Source organism: Notolabrus celidotus, chromosome 4 (assembly GCF_009762535.1).
Source record: "Notolabrus celidotus isolate fNotCel1 chromosome 4, fNotCel1.pri, whole genome shotgun sequence".
NCBI lineage: Eukaryota > Metazoa > Chordata > Actinopteri > Labriformes > Labridae > Notolabrus > Notolabrus celidotus.
Window position 1 is genome coordinate 29,445,137 of NC_048275.1, and position 22,725 is coordinate 29,467,861.

The window sequence follows — 22,725 nt, forward strand, 5'->3', positions numbered from 1 at the left end:
TCCTAACAGTCTAGTGTTTAAAGGTAAATGAATGTGTTTAAACTGTAATATCCCAATAACAAAGTCAAAACAACAACAGTGTTTAAGTAAATGATTAAAGTAAAGTAAATCAACTGTATTCAATGTTTCTTAAGCAGAACAAAAATATAAATCTCTGATAATTTTGAACACGTGAGTTTACAGCAGGGGGAATTCCCCCTCCATCTATAAAGCTGTACTGTAGGCTTTTTCTTTCTCCGATCAGTATCTGATGGGTCACAGCGCCCTCTGCCGGACAGAAGTGAGAAGTGCGTTTATTGTGGAAGGCTCAACCAATCGATCGTGAACACACGAGACACACACACAGGGCAATGAAAGGATCTGGAAGATGACAAAAGCATTAAAAAAAAAAAAGTTATAGTTTGTCTGATTATATTCACGTGTTTTTATCTTGAATGCATACAACTGCATAAATTGGAAATATACCTCATCAGTGATCATGATCACACATACCAGGTCCGACCCTTTACAAGGGTACCCTACTGCAGGCAAGATGGCGCCGCCACAACATCCACACCGGAAGTCCATACCGGAAGTCCATACCGGAAGTTACAAAGCTAAAAACGTTGCAATAACACCCACACCGGAAGTCAATACCAGAAGTTACAAAAATAAAAGCCTTCAAAAAAATAAAAGCCTTGAAAAACAGGAACGTGAACGCAAAATAAAAGCCTTCAAAAACACGTAGGTTTACGCGTAATTCGATGAACTTTTTTGCACTTACATTTTAATCGTATCAGTATTATTGACTAGTTGATTGACTCCAAAAGTGTATAGGCTGTTGAGAATTCAAGTTACTTAGAAGCCTGCACGAATCACTAAGTTATAGTGTTAACGTCTCAGCCATGCACAGCCTTTTGTTCCGAGTGTGTGTTGAAATACTTAAAGCTGATTATGATGCTGCCGTGATGACATCTGCATATGCCTCTCTTGTTTTGTCTGGGTCATATGTTATTTTATGTTGTGTTAGCCTGACTGTACCTCACCTGCCCACCAGTTCCCTGTGGTGTGTGTCCTGCCCCTGCACACCTGCTTCCCTTTGACTGATCCCCCCAGTGACCCCTCTTCCTTCCTGCACAGCTGTTCCCCACAGGTTCATTATGATAACTGTGCAGCGTGCAGGAGTCTCTTTCCATGGGGACTTGTCACATTATCTAAGTTTGCTGTAGTGTTTGTTCCAAATTACCTTGCATGCTGTCTGCCTATGTGATCACATGTATAGATTAATGAATGAATGAAATACAGATCCAGAGTAGATCCACAGTCACGAGAGAAGAGCAGAATGTTATCTATGGTGCAGGGGCGAGTGGAGGAGGAAAATGTAGAGGTGTGTGGTGACTGTTTCTTTTTTTAACATAATTTGTAACACGTTACAATGACACAGTGACAGGGGTGTTCATTAACCACAAGAACAAACGGAGGGAATGGTTTCTCCTTCTATTTTGAGACATTAGATGGGCGTAAACACTCTGAGCTTGTCAAACAGTTTTATTCAGATTGAATGCTTGATGCATGTACACCAATGTCTTAACAAGATCACTTTATTTGGCGTCCATGAAAACATTGAAGTTGGAACCTTCAATTAGAATGACTAGAAAAACTGCAAATGTATACATAGCTACTGTTTCTTTCCATCCAACCCCTACTTGAAATGTAGAATTATACTTTATTTTATGTTCTTTTAATGTTATATGTATGATGTCTTAACCCTTTTGTATTGATAATGTTGTACTTGAAAAAGAACAATGCACTTTTGCTATTACAAACTCCAAATCAACATAGAATATTAGGACTAAAATATTTCAACTTGAGGCACCACTGTCAGCCACTGATGATAGATGTACAGTACACATTTCTGGGGAGCCTCTGTTGTTTTTGTGGTGAATATAGATCTCTGTGTACAGCTTGAGTGTATTTTCCCTCTTACTTACAGTCTTTTCCTTCTCATCCCCTCCCCCCACACACACTAACACTCTACATTATTCTGTTCTTCATACACAGCGGGATCTCTCTCACTCACTCTCTCTATCACAATTAGCTTTCTGCTAATTGATTTAGCAGCGACAGACTAATGCAATCAATACGCTACACGAAGAAGAAACTTCCAGTTCGAAGCATCCGGCATTGGGTAGAGAGGGGGTTAAAGAATCACTTCCGGTGTGGACTTCCGGTATGGACTTCCGGTGTGGATGTTGTGGCGGCGCCATCTTGCCTGCAGTAGGGTGCCTCTCACCCTTTAAGGCCGGTGGGAATATTTCGTTGCAAGAGTACCTTCAAGATAAGAAAATATTTATTGTTTACTTGGAAATTTTAACCACATCTTTCTCATAAACAACGTGTTGCAAAATAAATCGAATCGTATACGAATTATAATTACAAATATTATTTTCATCGCCGTTGAATCAAAACACACCAACCCATTAGTTGCGACATCATACTAGAAATTACAAGAAGTACGTGAAGGCAGCAGGAGAAGCCGTGAGGGGTTCAGGGTCCAGCCCGGATTCAGATTGTTTTTACTCTTTTACACTTTTATTTCTCGATGGATCCACAGCCCCCTCAGAAGCCGTGGGAAAGGCGGATTCCTGGAGCGATGGGTGCACCTGTGAACTACAGGTAAACTACCTAAACCCGCGTTAGGTAACAGGAAGCTGGTTGAAATTAAACTCGTGTTTATGCAGAAGTTGTTGCTAGCTAGCTAACGCTAAGGTTGACAGAAGCGAGGGGGTGTAACAACATAATTAAGAGTTTATCATCAGTTTTTATGCATCTTTTCTAGCTGATCATTCTGTTTTTCCACGTTTGTTGGATTATTTATCCAGCTTTACTCATTTAAAAACAATAAGAGCTGTAGTGAAGCAGCTAACAGGCTCATCGAGGCCTGTCAAGTGTCTGCTCCTGGTAGTGTGGAAGTTTGAGGTCTCATTGTTGTTAGTAATCACGTATCTTAAATGTGTAATGTGTGCCACTCATCAACCAGATTTATGTTTAAATCTCCAGACTCATGGTCTGATGACTTATCCATCGTGCTCTTTTATATATTTAAAGACTGAAATATAGAATAACTAAAGATGTCTGGTGTCACTCAACAGGTCTGTCAACTTTGCCCCCCCTGTGGGCCCGTCAGTCTCTGCAGGCCCCCCTGTCTTGACCAGGATGGCCCCCCCAGTGCCTCCACGACCAGTCCAGCAGACATACCGTCCTTCCTACAGCTCTTTCACCTCCTCCTACAACCCCTATGGGAGCTCTCTCTATGGAGGTTACAGCCCTTACAGCTATGGTGGTGGTGGCTTTGGTATGGGGGGTTATGGTCGTCTCCCCCAGAGCGAAGAAGTGGCCCCTAGCCGGTTTGTGCAGCAGGCGGAGGAGAGCAGCCGGGGGGCGTTCCAGTCTATCGAGAGCATCGTGCAGGCTTTCGCCTCCGTCAGCATGATGCTGGACGCCACCTTCTCCGCCGTCTACAACAGCTTCAGAGCCGTGCTGGACGTCGCCAATCACCTGACCCGTCTGCGCGCTCACTTCACCCGGGTCCTGTCTGCCTTTGCTCTGGTGCGCACCCTGCGTTACCTGTACCGCCGCCTACAGAGGCTGCTGGGGCGGCGCTCTGACGCAGAGGTGGAGGACCTGTGGGCGGACAGCGCGAGCGACGCTCTGACTACAACCAGAGGGGCAGAAGATAAGACCCCCAAATCCTGGCCCATCTTTCTGTTCTTTGCTGTTGTTCTTGGGGGGCCGTACCTCATCTGGAAGCTGCTGAGCTCAACCTCCGACCCTGAGGAAACCGGTGAGAGTTAATTTAACAGCCTGCAGAGGAGAAGTTAATAGATAGTGAATGTGATTAGTATATGCAGGGGTAGCTGGCACCTGGCCTGCTGCTCTACAGCCATGGTGCCAGCTTGTTGCACTTTAGATAAGCAGCTCTCACCTGGTGTTTCCTCAGCCAATCACAGCCTGCTGCTTTTACCTACTCTGATAATGAAATGCTAAACCTGCTGGATGTTGTGGCTCCTTCGTTGATCTCTGTGACAGAAGTTGGAAATCAAGTCGAAAAAATGTCAGCACTCGCAATAAGTTCAAAACTTTTATAGTAGAAATAGACAGCAGCTCGTTTAAGCCCTAGGCTTTCATCAGCGTCTCACCAACAAGGTGGGTGTGTCTCCTTTATAAGCGTATATCGCCAGGTGCGAAACCACAGAAAAAAACAACGTGACAAAATGTTACAAGAAACAGGATAAAGAAACTTCCTAATTTAAGCCTCTAGGAGACTCTGTCTGCAGGTAGTGAATCCAATGAGCCTCTCTCTGAGAAGTTTCTTGTCCCTATTCCTCCCCCCTAGATAGTGGCCCAATGGACTCAATCCCCATGAATCGCTGCATACAGACTCTGTGGCCAGCAGTACTAAAGCGCCTGGCAACAGGGGACTTAACGTTGTTGGTTCTGATATTGCTTTTGTGTTCCGATATATGCAGACTCTAAGTTCACGTTTAGTCTTGCCAACATAGCTGAAACCACACAGACACTTCAGAAGATAAACTGTGTGTGTGCTCCTACAGAAGCTGGGAATACCACAGACTTCTATCAGTCTCTATAATAAAACAAAAACCTCTCTGTAGTGTGAAGCAGTATCTCAGTATTGATGAATGTTTCCTTTGACTAATATCCCATATGTTGTTTTCACTATAGACACCAACTGGGTGAGTGGAGAGGATGACCATGTGGTCGCTCGTGCAGAGTATGATTTCTCAGCTACTTCTGAAGAGGAGATTTCTGTGAGGGCAGGAGACATGCTCAACCTCGCTCCTAAAGGTGAGAACTCGGATGCTAGACATTCTTTTCTGTCTTTTTCTCTGCTGTAATAAAATTGCGTCACTTAATTTATTTAATGTTCCCTCTCTGTGTAGAACAACAGCCTCGTGTGCGTGGCTGGCTGCTGGCCAGCGTTGACAGTCAGACGTCAGGACTCGTCCCTGCAAATTACGTCAAAGTCCTCGGGAAGAGGAGAGGACGGAAGCATGCAGAGACAGAGAGACTTGCTCAGCTGGAGCAGGAGAACACACACACCGTCCCACACTCGCACACTGCCTCTGGATTTACGCCTGCTGCAGCATCCTCCTCAGAGGATTTGCTGGACTCTGTGTTCACAGAAACACCAGCAGCATCAAACTCCAGCCTACCCCCCCACACAGAGACATGAACCTCAGAACACTGACCTGTAGGTGTGTGTGCGTGTGTGTGTGTGTGTACAGGTGTGTGGGTACAGTGAAGAATGTGTCTCTGCAAAGTTTTACAGTGAAAGCTCACTGCTAATCAGTTAAGATTGACTCTCAGGAGATTTGTAATGATTAAGATGATCAAACTGTGTTCAGATGTTTACTCACACACACAAGCTCTCTCTCTCTCTCTCTCTCTCTCTCTCTCTCTCTCTCTCTCTCGCTCTCTCTCTCTCTCTCTCTCTCTCTCGCTCTCTCGCTCTCTCTCTCTCTCTCTCTCTCTCTCTCTCTCTCTCTCTCTCTCTCTCTCTCTCTCTCTCGCTCTCTCTATTACTGTTCTGTCCAGAGTGTCACATCCGCTTTCTTTATGCGTGTTAAGCAGTTAATTCAGTGTATACTGTAAACATGATACACAGCTGTTCTCAGATTTTATTTGTAATGGCATGTAGAGGTTGTTTAAAGACATGAATCAGTTAACAGTATGAGTCAGTAATGTTCACAGATACACACACTGTATTGTTTGTGTAATAATGTAAAGATGCTGCCTTGTACTCACAGACTCTATGTTGTCTCCCCTGGATTTTTTTTCTCAGACTCAGAGCGGACTAATTTTGCACATGTTTTGCCATTAGTCACAGAGAAAAAATATGTAAATATTTAATATAATTATTTTGAAAATAAAACAGTTAAAAAATGGCTTAATGTTTGTGTTCTTTTTTATTAAATGAAGTGGAGGAGAAAGAAGGACAAAAGAAAAGCAGGGTTAAATTCCCTAGTGATCAGTGGTGGACAAAGTACACAGCTTCATTACTTGAGTCCAAGTATAGATCCTCCTGGTCAAATATTACTCCAATACAAGTGAAAGTTGTTTAGTCAGATTATTACTTGAGTTAAAGTACTGAAGTACTTGCTTTTAAAAATACTCATTTATTCAAATTACTTCTTAAAAAATCTCAAAACATTGTATTTTCAAAATACACAAGTGTAGTCAAGATTGCATAGGAATACATTCTGTTACATCATGTTTATTTAGAAACCATTACTTGAAGTCTTTAAAAACTAGACCATGGAATAAAAACAGAAACTAAGTTACTACACAGACAACTTAGTTTGAAATGTTCATCTGGAATGAAACAAATGTTACGTAGCTCAACACGCTTTCTCAGGTTGGACAGTGAATTTTTGGGAAGAGTGGGAAACAGAGTGAACATTTCAAACGATACGTATCATTCTTCATTTCAAAAACTTCTAACACGGGCTGAAGATATGGCCATGGGTGCTCAGGTGGAGAATTATAGCCATCATTACCACCTCTAAATGACCTGTCACGTTCAACCGAGGGATCAGATTTCAGAAAAGAGGACATTCATGAGCTGATTTCAGAGCAAAAGTAGTGTGTAACTAGAGCACTGATAGAAATGTAGTTGAGTAAAAAGTACAATAATTGTCTTCTGATTGTAGTGGAGTAAATGTCACACGTATCCCCAAAAAATAATACTCAAGTAAAGTACAGATACTCAAAAAATTTACTTAAGTAAAGTACTCAAGTAAACTTACTTTGTTACTGTCCACCACTGCTAGTGATGCATGAGTAAACTTATATTATGAAGTGGTCTCTTTAATGCTCTAACATTTTTATAGGTTTTCATTCATATCAAAAGATGAAGTCTTTCTAACATCAAGATCAGGTCTGCTGAGTCAGTGAGCTCTTTTAAATCCCTTCTTAAAACAGACTTTTATCGCAGGGCCTTCCCGGATTTTATCTGAATTTTATTTACCTTTATTTTATTTTAACTGTCTTAAGAAATATATTTTAAAATAATTGTATTCCTTAAGAGTTATTTTAGGGGAATGTTGTCTTTTAAAATATGTTTTATTCCTTTATCTTGACTTGTGTGTTTTTATGACCTGCCAGTTTTATTTTGCTGCCCATGTAAAGCACTTAGTAACTTAATAAAATCATTATTATATTATTATTAAGGGGGATTGACGACCGATAGGTTGTGTTTACGGCCATTGTCCGCCGTTGCCTCGCAACAGGACGCTGACCTGCTGCAGTGCGGGATGATTCGGCCCCGTGGACTGAGACTGCAACACAGGGTTTATTTGAATGAATAACTTTAACTATCCATACTTTATAACTTTATAATGTCACATGAAAGCCTTCCGATGATATTTCCTCTCCGACACTGAGCCTGAACACAAACAGGTGGGAGCCAATGCTGTCTTCGGGGACCATCGGAAATACTACAATCATGAAAGCAATGGAGGAGATGTATTTCCTGACCTTATAAATAGTGCTTCTTCAAAGTGTTTAAACCTATGGTTTTAACTCGTAGACCACAGTGTCGATAATCATTTATCAATGTATCTAACATCTCATTTTTCAAAATACGTTATCCCTCATCTGTGTATTGTGTATGACATACATTTAACTCTGACGCTGAAACAAATGTATCTTATCTAATTCTCAGCAAATAGCGTCAGAGACCCACAAGAGAGCAACACTGTACGGCTGACTGCATCACTGGAGGTTGTGTTCCGAGGTTTACGAGCAGTCCCTGAAGGCAGCAGCGTTAGCTAACGTTAGCAGAGTCTTCATTTAGCCGGCAGGAGCAGAGCGCAGCATCTTCATCATCTTCATCCAAACAGGATGACTTTAAACAGACAACAGCAGAATTAACCCAACCAGAAAACGAGGGGATCATATCCATCACCAGGTAAGTATGATAACGTTATTTCATTATTTTACTGCTCGGACAAGGTTTTAAAAATCAGTTTATTTGATTTGACCTGAAAGCATCACAGGACAGAGAGGGACAGGGCCTGCGCGAGCATCACTACATACTCCATCTTTATTTTAATTGCATATTTATAATTTAGGTTAAGATCTGCTCTGTGGTTGTTTCTGACATCCTAATGTCTTGCAATTAATCCAAATAACAAACTAAATATGGAAAAGTACATTATTCCATCAACAGAGGCTGGACTTTAATGTGAAAAACAGAATTTTAATAAACTGTTGTAGAGATGTAAGGATGAACTGACCTGCAACATGTTTAAACCAGGGCTTTGACTATGACCTAAACATGTGATAAACCCATGTATAGTGCAGCTAGATTGTATGGAAGAAGTGTCTTAAATCTGGTATTCGGTTGTAACGTCCTGCAGGGGCACAAAAGGCTGTTTTTCATGTTCAAAATACCAGAACATAATCTACTCATAATTACTAGATGTATCCTATAAAGGCAATGCAGTAGAGAATGCTTCTACATTCTGTTTAATGCAGAGCATGGCGCATCTCCACTGGATTCATAAGAAGTCTGGTTGTACAGAAGTCTATGAGAAAATGAATCAACTTCTCAGTTGATCCATTAGTTAGTAAACACGTCCTAATGAGTTTAGGGTCTCAGTCTCTAGTCTTTCTGAAAATGTTTTATATTGTCTTTGTAACTTTTTAAGTGTATCAACAAGACAAAACAAATACAATCAAACAAGGGCTCAGACATGTGAAATGAAATAAAATTGATAATATTAAAAACAAAATGAATAAAATAAACAGATAAATAAATTAATAGAAAGCACGTGAAGAACATTTTAGTTGAAAAATAATTTTAAATGACAAAATAAATGAACAGAAGTAATAAAATAAATAAATAAAAATACATATATATATATATACATACAAACACACATGCATATGTATGAATACACATACACAGACATACACACACATCATTTAGAGAGAGAGAGAGAGCAGAGAAAAATAAATAAATACAAATGAAAAAAACATAAAAAGACCATACAAAGCTGCCAATTAAATTGTGTACTCTAGTGCTATGCCTCAAGTCTGCAGGATATATAAAGAAATACTCCACATTCATCACACGTCAGCCTCATCCAAGAAGGCACGGAAGGGCCTCCAGATCTCAGTCTCTAGTCTTATGTCTCCTTCAATACAGCATGACACTGGAGCTTTCATAACTGTACTCCACAAACCAAAATGTGACATCAGAGTGTCACATCCACTCACTTGAATGAATAATTTCCTCTCTAAACTCTGATTCTGATTGGATGCTGAAGCAGATCCATCATGACTGACTTCCTTTTTTGTGTCTCTGCAGACATGAGTCGCTTCTGTTCAGACAACAACAACTTCCCATACGACAACAACGTGCTGGTCCTGGACATGGTGCTGGACTCTCTGTGGGGGGTCCCTCCACCCATAAACTGGGACAATATAGCCAAACTGGTTCCAGGGTTCACTCCTAAGGAGGTAGCTATGGATTCTGGGTAATAGTTCACTGCATTGTTGTGTCAGACCCGAGCTGTAGATAACTGATGACATTGATGTGTTTGTCAGTGTGCTCGTCGCTTTGAGGAGCTGAAGACTGGTGGTTGTCTTCCTCACCTGGATGACCAGTGTAATGCCCTGACAGAAGAAAGCCCTGCTCCCTCAGACGACCTCTCTATGGACTGTGGGGGGCCGGGGGAGACAGGGAGCAGCCCGAGCAGCAAACTGACAGGTGAGTCAATGGAACCACAACAACACTTTTACATCAATTAGCCGAGTAGAGAAACTGCTTTTTCAAAAACCTTTTATCATCTTTAATTGTCTGTTTTGCAGCTGACAGGCATTTAGCCTTAGCATTAACCTCTGCTACATGAGCTGCAGACAGTGCTGAAAGGTACGGTGGCCCTGAAGGACAAAACTAATTTACAAAAGATGAAACACGTTTACAAAGTTGGAGACAAATTTATATTTTGGAAAACATTTTTGCATTTTATAAAAGAAAATTACATAATCAAAACACTTTTACCAAGAACAAAACAAATTTTCATTTAAGAATACAAATTTACAAAATAAAAAAACACTTTTACAAGCGGTGAGACAATCTTACAAACGACGGAACACTTTTACCATTTCTGAAACTAATTAACATTCATTTTTAACGGAAAGGGAATGTACCAAACACCGGAAGTGATCCGGTACCAAACGGAGTACCAAACGTCGCTCCGTTTGGTTTCTCTCCATCCAAACAAACTAAATGACCCCTCACTCAATCACTCCTGGATCACTTCCAGTATTTGGTACATTCCCTTTCCATTCAAAATAAATGTAAATTTGTTTCAGTAATGGTAAATCTGCCATTTGTAAAATTGTCTCACCGCTTGTAAAAGTGTTTTTTGATTTTGTAAATTTGTTTTCTTAAATGTAAATTTGTTTTCAAAAATGTCGATTTCTCTCCAACTTTGTAAAAGTGTTTCATCTTTTGTAAATTAGTTTTGTCCTTCAGGGCCACCGTAGAAAGGACTGTATACTTTGGAGCCAGAGCACCTTCTGCATCATTCCACCGAACATAAATCATTCCAATCATTGTCCACAGCTTTATTTGTTCTGAATGAAGTTTAGAAAATCCATACACCGCTGACTGACTGATATATCTATCTACATTAGTGATATTAAAGTAGGGAACCGATGTTTCAGTGAAACACTGTAATGGATTTTTTCTGTTGGTGTGAGCAGGATGTAAATTTGCTCTGACAGGGAGAGTCAGCTCTGTGGAAAAGAAAGAGAGACGGACATCAGCCGAGGAGGACGACAAAACTCACAAAGCTAGAGAGTGAGTGAACACACACACAAAAACACACACACACACACACACACACACACACACACACACACACACACACACACACACACACACACACATACACACACACACACACACACACACACACACACACACACACACACACACACACATAGGGGTAAGGGATAATGTGCTGAGAGTAGATTATTATAACATATCATAACAACAGTTAAGCAGCTCTGCTCACAGACTCTGGGGGACTAAATGTAATTACACAAACAGACAGGGGTCTAGCTTACTCTGAAAGGGTGTCACATTTACCAGACTACTTGCTGCAGATAGAGCTGATGTCTGTTAGTCCTCCAGAGTGATGGGAGATAGTTCCAAACAAATAACTCCAGCTTGTTGTAGAGAAATAACTGACCTCAGAATGCAGTGATTAACCAATCAGAATCAAGTTTTTCACACAGCTGAGCATTAAACCTATATAATCTCCTACAGAGGTGGCTCTGTGAGGTGGCTCTAAACAGTCACACAGTTAATGTCATGTACATTTCCTCCCTCAGTCCCAACATGGTGATCCATGTGTGCGACGAGACGAAGAACCTGAAACAGGACTTCACCTGCCCCAGAGATCTTCTAGTGAAGGAGATGCGTTACTTTGCTGAATATTTGTCGGTGGACTCTCAGCGGTGGGAGGAGGTGGACATCTCTGTCCACTGTGACGTCCAAATCTTTGACTGGCTCATGAACTACGTCAGGAGGAACTCTGCTGGAGGGGGCAAGGACAAACCCCGACTTGGTACAACACACACACATCAGCATAAGAATTCTCTGTGTGTTTGGTGTCTATTCAGTGTTTTTGCTCGATGTATTTGTGGTGTTTGTTTGTGCTGTATTTTTGTGAGTCTGCTCTGTGTGTATTCTGTGTGTTTGGCGTATCATTTGGGGTGTATTGTGTGCTGTTTTCTCAGTGTGTGATGTGGTGTTTGTTGGTTTCAGAGCCCAGCAATGTGATCTCAATCCTGATCTCCTCCGAGTTCTTGAAGATGGATTCGTTAGTAAGTGTTGTGTTCATGTTTGCTCTGGGCCTTTTGCTCTTCTTACTGACAAAAATCAAAAACATGTTTAATGAAATCTCAGAGCAGAAAAAAATCAGACTGGTCTTGAAAAATAAAAAAACTTTGGCTGAATAAAACCCCCACCCCACCAGACTGCTATTCAGTCAGTGCGTGTGTTTGAGCCGTCTCTTCTCTGTAGTACTCCATAGAGATTTAAATAGTTTCATAGTGTCTGTAAGGAATGAATGTTATCAAAAACAGATTATTTAAGGGTGGGGGTCCTTTATCTAGCCTCATTGATCTGTTCTGGTCCAGGAAGAACCAGAGGCCCACACTGATCTGTGTTTATGTTAAAAAAACGATTGTAGCATGATGTAGCGTAAGAGATGTTGAAAAAGTTACAGTTCAGTTTGTACCACACTAAATATAAGAGTGCGATGAACTATTATAATTAAATCTAATCTGTTTCTGTTGTTTCCTAGGTGGACGAGTGTATTCAGTACTGTCACAAACACATGAGTGCCATCGTAGCCACGCCCTGCAACATGAACTGCATCAACAGCAACCTGACAACTCGCATAGCCCAACTGTTCAACCACAACGAGGCCGACGACATCCGGGACAAGAAAGACAAGTTCAAGAGGTGAAGGGACAGGGATGAAGATGTTTTTATTCGTATTATTTATGATGAATGTGACGACAGGAGTCTGTTTATGTTGTGTTTATAATGTGTGTCACAGAGAGAGTAAAGCCGCTCATTGACAGAGATAGATTTACAAAAGGAGTACAGAGGCTGAACCGGCTTTGATACAACAACAAGACCCTGTTGAAATCTCAAAGCTTCTGCAGAGGCTGACATGCATTTCTTTTTTTCGGCCACTCACAACTGGAGGTTGATAGTGTATGCTTTGAGCTAAGTGAGGATGACAACATTGTGCAATAGAAAGTGGAGATGCAGACAGCATGTTTCCACAAGCAGACTAAAAACTACAACAAACTGCACGGAACTACAAAACTTTACAACCGTGTTTGTGCTTGAGCATCGTTGGGACTAAATGCATTGTGAACAAAAATTTGTGAAGAAGCATTTTGCCATCAAGTGATACAGTAATTGTTCCTCAGTCAGTGATCAAAGGTTTTATAAAGTGTCTGTATAAAACACTTAGAGTATTTCTCTGTGTTTGATTTCCTTCTCAGTAAACTGTTTCAGAAGAAGATAGAGCGTCTCTTCGATCCAAACTACACCAGCAAAGACTCACCTGGGAATGCATCGACGCTCTACAGGTGAGTTATCCACACAGGTATGATAGTTTTATATCAGTGTCTTTCTTGAACTTTTCTGTTAAACAGAAAGGTTAAAAACAGGACAACCCGGACAGTATCAAAAAGGAGGCCTATGAATAAAAGACACACAAGGGGAGGTCACATCTCAATCAGGACTAATCATAAAAACAATACAAAGATAATCCAACAGTGACAGGAGAACAATGGAAACGAGCCAGGTACAAACAGATAATCTAAAATACAATTATTTTAAAAATAAAACAGGAAACAGCATCCAACAAGTCTTACAATGCTACATCGGAACACTTGATCACTTATTATAATCCATAAGACTCCAGAGCAAGTCAGATATGTATCAAACAAGTGTAGTATAGATTTCTTCTCACCGGGTATTTGATCTCTTCTTACTGTCAGCTATCCTCCAGTTAGTCAGGTTTAAGTTTTTATTTTATCAATGTGCCGTTCAGCAAAAAGGTTCTCAGCCCACCATGGACTTGCTAAACACAAAAAACAGACAAGAATGAAATAATGAAAACAAATAGATCACTGAACATAACAAACCAATAAATCAATTATAAAGTGACATGTGTGTGTGTGTGTGTGTGTGTGTGTGTGTGTGTGTGTGTGTGTGTGTGTGTGTGTGTGTGTGTGTGTGTGTGTGTGTGTGTGTGTGTGTGTGTGTGTCAGGTGTGGACTCTGCCTGAAGGTGCTGACCAGAGAGACAGAAAGGAAGATATCGTGTGTTCCTGGAAAAATCAACATCGATGCTCAAGGAGAGATTGTCTACACACACACCAGGTACCACACAGCTGGAACTATGACAACAGATGCATCACCTTTACCTTTAATAAAAGGTTAACAGTCTGTGTGTGTGCGTGTGTGTGTGTGTGTGCGTGTGTGTGTGTGTGTGTGTGTGTGTGTGTGTGTGTCTGTGTGTCTGTGTGTCTGTGTGCAGACAGAAGAGCTGGGATGTTCATGAGTACCTCTCTGGTCTGTATGAGGAGCTGAAGTCTTGGGTCCTGGTCTACTGGAGGATCTGGGGGACCATCAACTACCTCACCTGCTCCCGTTGCCAACAGGTGTGTGTCTCTCTGTGTGACTGTATCTGTGTATCAGTTCAGGGGCTGCAGCCTTGAAGGCTGACCCATTTCAAGGGCTCCTCTAAATTTGACCGACAAATGTGTCCTACTTTTCCCGGCTGTGGAGGATACAACAGGAGCGTCCTTCATGGCCTAAAATATCCCATAATTCTTTGTGCGTCAATACAAACAGAAGGGTAATACACAGTTGAATTATACTATTTTGTTTAATCTCAATAGCAAGCTGTAGAAATGTTATAAAAGACAAACGCATTGAGACTTGAAATTATGTTTGAAATGTTGGTGATGGTTTTATTAGTTAGGTGACCCTCGTGGTGCCATGTAGTTAGCCACATTAGCCAGCGCTATGTGACGCCACCGTACGGGAAGGAACAGTTGGTGAATTAAACATTCAGTTTGGCCTGACAGATCTACACAGGCTAAGAAGGCTGGGTCCCTTAAAGGCTCCAGCCCTTGGTTGGGACTCAGCTTGTATCCCTAGAGTAATGCTGATACATAGACTTAACATAAGAAAGGGGCGGAGCTTCTGTGTTCTGAGTTCAGAATTTTGGACATTTTATTTCTTGGAGCAGGAAGTGTCCATGTTTGGCTGAGATGGTGCAGCTGAAAGAATGTCAGGGGTTAGCAGACATTGGGCTACCAGCTAACACTAGCTTGACTTGCTAATAGCTGAGTTAAAACAAAATATGGCCAAAGAATTCTCCCCAGAGTCCTTTAAATCAATCAAACACTGAACATGACATTTTCAGCTCCCTATGATAGTGACCTGACTATCACAGTTAGCCTTGCTCTAAACCCTTCCCTGCTTTATGATCTATTTGAGTCTAAATGGGATCTTCATTCACAAAGTGACCATCATGCTGGTTTCAAGACATGAATCTAGATTATGAGACTACAATCACAGTATGGACATTTTTACTAAGCTCCTAAATCAACTGAGGAGCAGGCTCATATCCTAAATGATTCTCATTAACTTCTGTACAATAAAGCTAACTTTTGTAATCGATGGAGTCGCCCACTGCTGGACATTAGAAAGAATACAGGTTTGACGCACTCCTGTATCGTCTTTGGAGGCTACATCAACTTCTTATGAAAACACAACATTCTGATAACATGAACCTGAAAACAGTATTTTGTTGTGTTTTGTGTGTAAATTTGCATTTATGTGTTTATATTTGTATGTATGTGTGTTTCTTTGTGTTTGTGAGCAGGTGTTTGTGTGTGCAGAGCTCACACACTGTCAGTACCACCCTGACTCTGTGGTATATGCTGGTTTGGGATCAGAGAAGGGCTGGCACGGAGCAGGACTGTATCCCTGCTGCAATCAGAGGGTTCTGCGTTTTGACCCCACGGGTATACCAAAGGTACAAACACACACACACACACACACACACACACACACACACACACACACACACACACACACACACACACACACACAAACACACACACACATATTCATTTCTTTATCAGCACTTTTTATTTTTCCCCCTGATTGTCATATTCCACTGCAGTTATGTGGAGACTTTTTAGTAAAGTTTCAGCCTAGCTTTATAATTATGATGATTGTGTGTGTGTGTTTGTTTTAGGGCTGTAAGAGGAGGGACCACATAGTAAACGTACCGGATGAGGAGAACTGTGACGAAGAGACATCAGCTCAGACCGGAGTCCTCAACGACCTGCTGCTGCACAGAGATGCAGTGTGTGTGTTAAATACACCTGTAGACAGGTGCGTAGAACTCCTTTCTCAAATACATCTCTGATTCTTTCCAGACGTTCAGGTCCTGTTATTTCCCTCCCCGTTCCTCCTCATCTCTGCTAACGATAGGAACTAACTATCCATATGACATGTATTTAGATTTTATGGTTTGACCCATGTACTGTCTGTTAAAATAAGGTAGGCATGCTCTGTGATCTAAATTGCAGCCAGCAGTCAGCAGGGGGTCGATAGCTTCTGTAGTTAAAATATACAAAGTCCGGTGTGCCCAAGGCTTCACTTGTTCATAAGAGTCTGGTCCTGAATACACGTGGTGCCTCACTGTGGATACAGGCAGTGATATTGTGTGTGTGTGTGTGTGTGTGTGTGTGTGTGTGTGTGTGTGTGTGTGTGTGTGTGTGTGTGTGTGTGCGTGCGTGCGTGCGTGCGTGCGTGCGTGCGTGCGTGCGTGCGTGCGTGCGTGCGTGCATTTATGTGCGTATATGTAGTGAGGAGAATATGTGTATGTCAGAAAAGGTTCAGGACTGCGATGTACTGTTGGAGCCGACTCTGCTTGGACGTCTAAGGGGAGATGCAGGAACCGTACGTCTCTTTGATTGTTTACTGTCATATATACCTCTGATTATTAACCGATATAAGTTATTGATCTGTTTCCAATCAGCTTGTTTTTGTGTTTCCTCAGTTTTCCCTCCTGAAGAACTGGAGTCTGCAGCTGGTACGGCTCTCTGTTTCTAACATGATCCTGTAGATGAGCTGTTTGCTGTCTCAGCTCTTTGTCAGAAGAGTTCAATGTGTGCATAAAAAGGTTAATTATGTGATTGATTAATCTGTTTTTGAATCATGTGACCCTCCAGAGGCAGCAGTCTCTGCTGTCAGAAGATGAGGAGTACACCACGGGGTCAGAGGTCACTGAGGACGAGGTTGGTGATGAAGAGGAGCTGAACAAGAAACAAGGTACAGAAACTTAACATAATAAATATTAATTTAATTATCATAATAAACTAAATAACTGTTCAGAATCCATCATTAGAGGAGATGCAACTTACCCTTCACTATACCGTGAGGTCATTTGTGGAATATCTTTGTTTATACAATATCAAAGAATCTATTAAATCCTTGTGAGCTTTCCGTATTGATACTGAGTTAACTTTTACAGAGGAGGAACAAAACGGAATATATCGTCACAGTCAGGCCCAAACCTTGTATCTCCAAAACCACTACTTTACAAACAGTAAAAACAACTTTGTTTGGAAGGAGATTAACAGCCCTGATTTGTGCAAAAAAAAAGATGATTAAAGTGATGTTATCATGTTTTAATAATCAGATCAGAGAAGTCAGACTCAAATACTCAAACAGGTCTCTTAATCATGAGAACAGGTTGTGCTGTGAAATATAATATTCTGAAAATGTGCTGACTCCTTCTTAGAGTGTGATGTAAATATTGGCAGCAGTGTTTATAACACACACATTAAAATAGGTCAGGGGTCACAGCATGATTAGCTTAGCTTAGCCTTAATTCTAGAGCTAAATTGTTTCACATGTAAAGAAAAACAATTGCAGTCACATGTCTCGGTGCATGAACTCTTGTGGTTTTGCTGGAGTATTGGGAAGAAAATACATATTTTAAGAGTAAACAATGTGTTTTTTTAAGCTGATGAGGACAAGGTTTAGTAGAAAGTTACATTTTAGCATGTGTGTACCTTGAACTTTTAAACAGTGAGAGAAGCTCAGGTTTTATAAGTTATTCAATGTATGTTTATCATAATTCAAGGTGTCATTCATTTCCTCTATCCTGTCATACTGACTCAACATAGATCTGTCTGCCAGCCTTCAAGAAACTAAAGAATTTACATATTTATGTTTTTTGTTCCTTGTTTTTGTTCCCATGTTTCAGCTGCTAAGAAAAACAAAAAGATACACAGACCCCTGAAGAAACAGCTGTCTTCTCCAAACTTCCAACGCAAAGAAAGACATGAGAAGGTGAGTCACTGACTTCACTTGTATTCAGTCAAAACTAGTTTGTTGTTTTAAATACTGCAAACTTATATTTGTAAGAAGCTCTTATCTAAATAATGAAGAACTTTAACTAATCGTGTCATAAAATGTCTTTAAGGATAGTTCTGGTGTTTCAAACCTGGACCCTGTTTTTATATTTACATATTTTGGGTCTAAAGGGTTAAAAAATATTTAATTGCTCTAGATTATTTTGCCCCACAGCAGTGAAACAGTGATGGAGGTGTTTCATTATATAGAGACTTTTTTAAGTTGACACATCATGACACTGAAGCATTAAACACTGGAACTTGTTTATATCCTCACATTGCTCCATGAAGTTGACATTACCGATTCAGCTTTGTGTCTCTGAACACATCTCAGACACAGCTGGTTACTCTTCGCTGTTTGTTTTTATTCCGTTTTTTCCTCATAACTACACACTGTTTATTCATACTGTAATAACAGAGAACATGCTAACTTTACACCTGCTGTATGTTGTTTTCTGTCAGACACAGTCCAGAGACAGCACACCTTTCACGTGAGTACAGTGACATCATCATCGTGATCATCGTCTCCATCTTCATATATATGTTTTCATGTTGCTTGTGTAACTTCTGCTGTGTTTGTGCATGTGTGTCCGTGTGTGTGTTTAACAGGGTGAGTGTGCAGAAGAGTAAGTGGGACAGTTCTCGCTCTCTGAGGTACAACCAGGACGCTCAGAGGGAGGAAGGTTAGGAGGAGTCTGATTCATACTTTCATGTTTATTCAGTGATCTTATAAAATGTTCTGATCCTCTTATTTATGTCTCTAAATTTAAGTTTTACTTGATTTCATCTCTGTTCTCTGTGTGAGTCAGACCAGCGTAGGATGGTGGAGATTGTTGGTCACCTGACAAAGATGAGGTTTGGAGAACAGGAGCAGAGCAGATCCAAAGACAATAAAGAGGTGAGAGCATGATAGTACTGATTTAGTAACGCTGTAGCAGTCTTAAAACAGCTGCTGATGAACAGCTAATTTTAGACGCCTGAAGTCATTTGAAGCGATGCCTCTGATGTGGTGTGAAGACAGAGAATTAATTTCCTCCCAGATGTACAGTATGAGAAGAAAGACACCCTGACATTTAATATCACTGTGTATGTGTGTGGCAGCCATCTGGGGGGATCTATTCCAAACTAGAGGCTCAATTTAAGAGTTCATCTCAGAGCAGACAGAGTGCAGAGAAAACTCCCAGGTATTTATACTACACACACACACACACACACACACACACACACACACACACACACAGTATATCCACAAATAAACATACTCACCCGCTCACTGACTGTTTCCTCTTGCAGTAGATCGAAGCTTCGTTACGCTCAGATCCGAACAACATGAAGACGCGATGAAGAGGGGAACTGTGAGCATGATGAAACCTGAGGAAGAGGAAGATCTTAATATAAATCTCTCTTCTAACTCTCTCCTCACTGTCCTCCCCCTTCCCTGTCCCCTCAGGCCCACACCCCTCTGCTTATCTCAGGTGATGATGTATTGATCACCATCGGTTGCTTCCATCTCTCAGTTATCTAAAGCAGAGGTCTGAATCAGATCATGTGACTGATTTTAGGACTGTGTTTAAAAGTATGGCTTTACCTGAACATCCAGAGTCTGTGGATCCAGAAAGACTGAGAGTGTTTGGTTACAGGACGGACAGTTTCTGCTCAGAAAACATTCACCTTGTTTCATTTAAGCTGCTGATCACAGAGCATCACTTCCTTCAGCTACAGAGGATGGTGTAGTTCAGTATAGTAGCTCTGAACCTGAGCCAATTTTTACAGTTATATATTAGTTTTGAATGTCTCTGTTAGATTTCTTCAGCCTGCAGCAGTGAAACAAGCTGTGAGGAGGCAGCATTAGCCTTATTGATAAAAATGCGTCGACTGAAAATTCTTGATTTGCCACTGCCAGGGGCAAGAAGGCCTAAACCCAGAGTTTCCTGTCATGAAGCTGCCTCTTCAGATCATCATGGAAACTTAGTCATAGCCTGATCTGACCAGTATGTTCAGAATCACAGCTTGAAATCAGTTATATATAAGTGCTGTCATGTCATTACTTATAACCAGCAGATGTCCCTGTTGTCTAATACAGATCATCAGCAGATGAATTAGTGGAATTATGTAACATCACATTTTTAATAACACAGAAAGATAATGTTTAATCATGGTAACACGCTATATATGCATCACATCAAAAAAAGGCCTACATTTAATTTAATTCAGTTCTCTTAGTCATGAATATAATCCAGCCTCCTTCAGTCTCTTTTTTACCATGTTTGCCTCAGGTGAAATCAACACTTAAATTTCAGCAGATCATCTGCATATAAAGAAACGATGATGACACAGCATCTATATTTATATTAGACTACGTTTTTAGCTTTGGACAAAATGATTAGTGTAATGATATTTATAACAGATTAAATCAAGTTAACAAACTAATTAGACATCTACCTTGAAAAGAGGCTACTTAAGTGATGTCAACGTTAATGAGTTGTTCTATGTTTAGACCTCACATTAAAAAAAGGAACTGTGGTCCTTGATGTTTATCCATCCGTCATCATGACTGCTTATCCTGTTCGGGGGTCGCAGGGGGCTACAGCCTGCCCCAGCTGACATCAGGCGTAAGGCAGGCTGCAGCCTGGACAGGACGCCAACGTATCAACCATTCACACACACACTCCCACCTACGGGCAATTTAGAGTGACTAATTAACCTGGAGAGCATGTTTTTGGACTGTGGATGGAAGCTGGAGTACCCAGAGAGAACCCACGCATGCACGGGGAGAACATGCAAACTCCACACAGAAAGGCACCTGAACGGGGATTTGAACCAGGAACTGTCTTGTTGTGAGGCAACAGCGCTATGCACTGCACCAGCGTCTTCTCATTATCAGTCTGACTGGGGTAAAATCAGGTCATTGTTCCTTTTTGTGTTTGGGAGAACATCAAATGATCCAATGAGCGCCCCAAGCATGTGAACAGAGCCTGAAGCAGGAAGCCAACAAAGAGTGTTTAACCAGCTTCATGATACCTGGTATCTCTGAACAGACATTCAGGCTTCATCAAGCCAGTTTATGCCAGGAAATCCAGGATATGTTGAGCTCGCTATGTGGTATAACTAAGATCATTTTCAGTATCATCATCGTGATTATTATTTCACGAGTCTGCCAAGAAGAGAAAGCCATGACATCACTCTCTTCAAACCCAGCTGACTCCAGTGACAGAAATATTACTTTTACTTTACATGACACAGGATTTCCAGTTGTTTCTGCTTCAATGACTCAGTTTGTATTAATGTGTGACTTTGGGGTTTTAATCAGAAAGACTAGATCCATGTCTCACACAATCGCATCAACAAAATGATCAAACAAGGCAGCAGTAAACCATCAACTCCTGTGTTCTTAAAACTACTGTTTTGTCAATACAGATGGCTGATGAGAGTTAAGTGTCCCTCTGTATTATATTTATTATCACAGTCTGTTTCACTGCTGCAGCTGGCCTGATTACTTCTATAACTCTTGTAAAACATGTTCAGATCAAACATTCATGTGGTCTGTGATGATGCTGTCTGTTATAGATGCTGCAGTTATTTACACTCCTCTAGTTCCAGTAGGGATGTAGTTGTAGTCACTTCTGTCTGTACTGGAATGTAACTGTACCAATCAACACGGCAAACAATAAAATACAATGAACACTTGATGCCAGACTTTTATTTGAATGCCACTCATAGATTATACATGAACGCTATATGATAGTAAAAGGTTCTCCTGCGGAGCAGTGTGTCACCTGAAGGGGACAAAATGTTGACTACAACCTTTGACCTCTGCTCCTGTTGGCTGCAGCTGATGTGGGAAATAACACACTGGTGACAATCCTTCTGCGCTCCCTAAATTCACTTCAGCACTAACAGAGTTGAAGTGATGATCTTTGGCTCCGAATGTCATGGTGTCATTGAAAAGATGCACCAGTGTCACATTATAAAAAGATTCTCACAAACAAAACAAACAAATGTCGGAAAAGTGAAACATGAAGTTAAGACTACCAGCAGCCTCCTGACAGACTGATGATCACCACCAGTTTGAACTCAGGATAACCTGAAAGGGTGAACCAGAGCAGCTAAGTATTGTGACTAAAGAGAAAAAATCACACATTACAGATTTGTTGGCTAGTACACTGAATTTTTGAGCCTTTAAAAAAAACTGCTTATTTTATCAGTGTCTGCTCAGCTCTGATGCTCTGTTACATGTGCTGCAGAAAAGGCTCAAATGATTCTAAACTCTAGAGTCAGAGAACTCTCTGCTGGACAAACTACATGATGAGCCCAAATATGGTTTCCTGTTTGATCTGTAAAAAGAAATGTAAGTTGGCATGTGTTATGACTATTAAATCTTAATTAAACCTCCTGGCCTTTAATAAATATAAGAACTTACTTCATATTTACTACCCAGCTTTAATATTAACCACCCAGCTGTGTTAAATACCTGTTGCTGATTGGTCAAACCTCTTAACAATGGTTATTAATTCTTTAAAGTAATGGCGATGCAATTAATGGACAACCTGATAACACACGTCACATATCAAATACATTTTTCTAAATAAAACTACAGTACCGTTTATGATCAGATCACCTGAAGGAGAGATTTGTAATATTACTTAAAAATCTTTGGATAGTATAGAACTTGAGATTG

The 22,725-nt window shown here is 40.8% G+C and overlaps 2 protein-coding genes across 3 annotated transcripts; both read left to right on the forward strand.

The window, feature by feature from the left end:
• Window positions 1-2,411: 2,411 nt before the first annotated feature.
• pex13 (peroxisomal biogenesis factor 13) lies at window positions 2,412-5,503 on the forward strand. Its single transcript, XM_034682457.1, has 4 exons — window positions 2,412-2,655; window positions 3,132-3,823; window positions 4,723-4,845; window positions 4,941-5,503. Exons 1-4 carry the CDS (start codon window positions 2,582-2,584, stop codon window positions 5,231-5,233), a joined length of 1,182 nt encoding a protein of 393 aa, XP_034538348.1. The 5' UTR covers window positions 2,412-2,581; the 3' UTR covers window positions 5,234-5,503.
• Window positions 5,504-7,279: 1,776 nt separating this feature from the next.
• On the forward strand, window positions 7,280-21,736 carry kiaa1841 (KIAA1841 ortholog). Of its 2 annotated transcripts, none has more exons than XM_034681483.1 (22): window positions 7,280-7,458; window positions 7,724-7,969; window positions 9,374-9,525; window positions 9,613-9,775; window positions 10,777-10,873; window positions 11,410-11,645; window positions 11,846-11,904; window positions 12,387-12,547; window positions 13,102-13,188; window positions 13,876-13,986; window positions 14,144-14,267; window positions 15,500-15,652; window positions 15,878-16,017; window positions 16,494-16,587; window positions 16,688-16,720; window positions 16,860-16,959; window positions 17,900-17,985; window positions 18,510-18,538; window positions 18,657-18,730; window positions 18,857-18,945; window positions 19,149-19,231; window positions 19,341-21,736. In XM_034681483.1, exons 3-22 carry the CDS (start codon window positions 9,376-9,378, stop codon window positions 19,378-19,380), a joined length of 2,109 nt encoding a protein of 702 aa, XP_034537374.1. In that variant the 5' UTR covers window positions 7,280-7,458; window positions 7,724-7,969; window positions 9,374-9,375; the 3' UTR covers window positions 19,381-21,736. The 2 variants fall into 2 exon arrangements, with proteins under 2 accessions (XP_034537374.1, XP_034537375.1); XM_034681484.1 differs by having other exon boundaries at window positions 10,798-10,873.
• The last annotated feature ends 989 nt before the right edge of the window (window positions 21,737-22,725 follow it).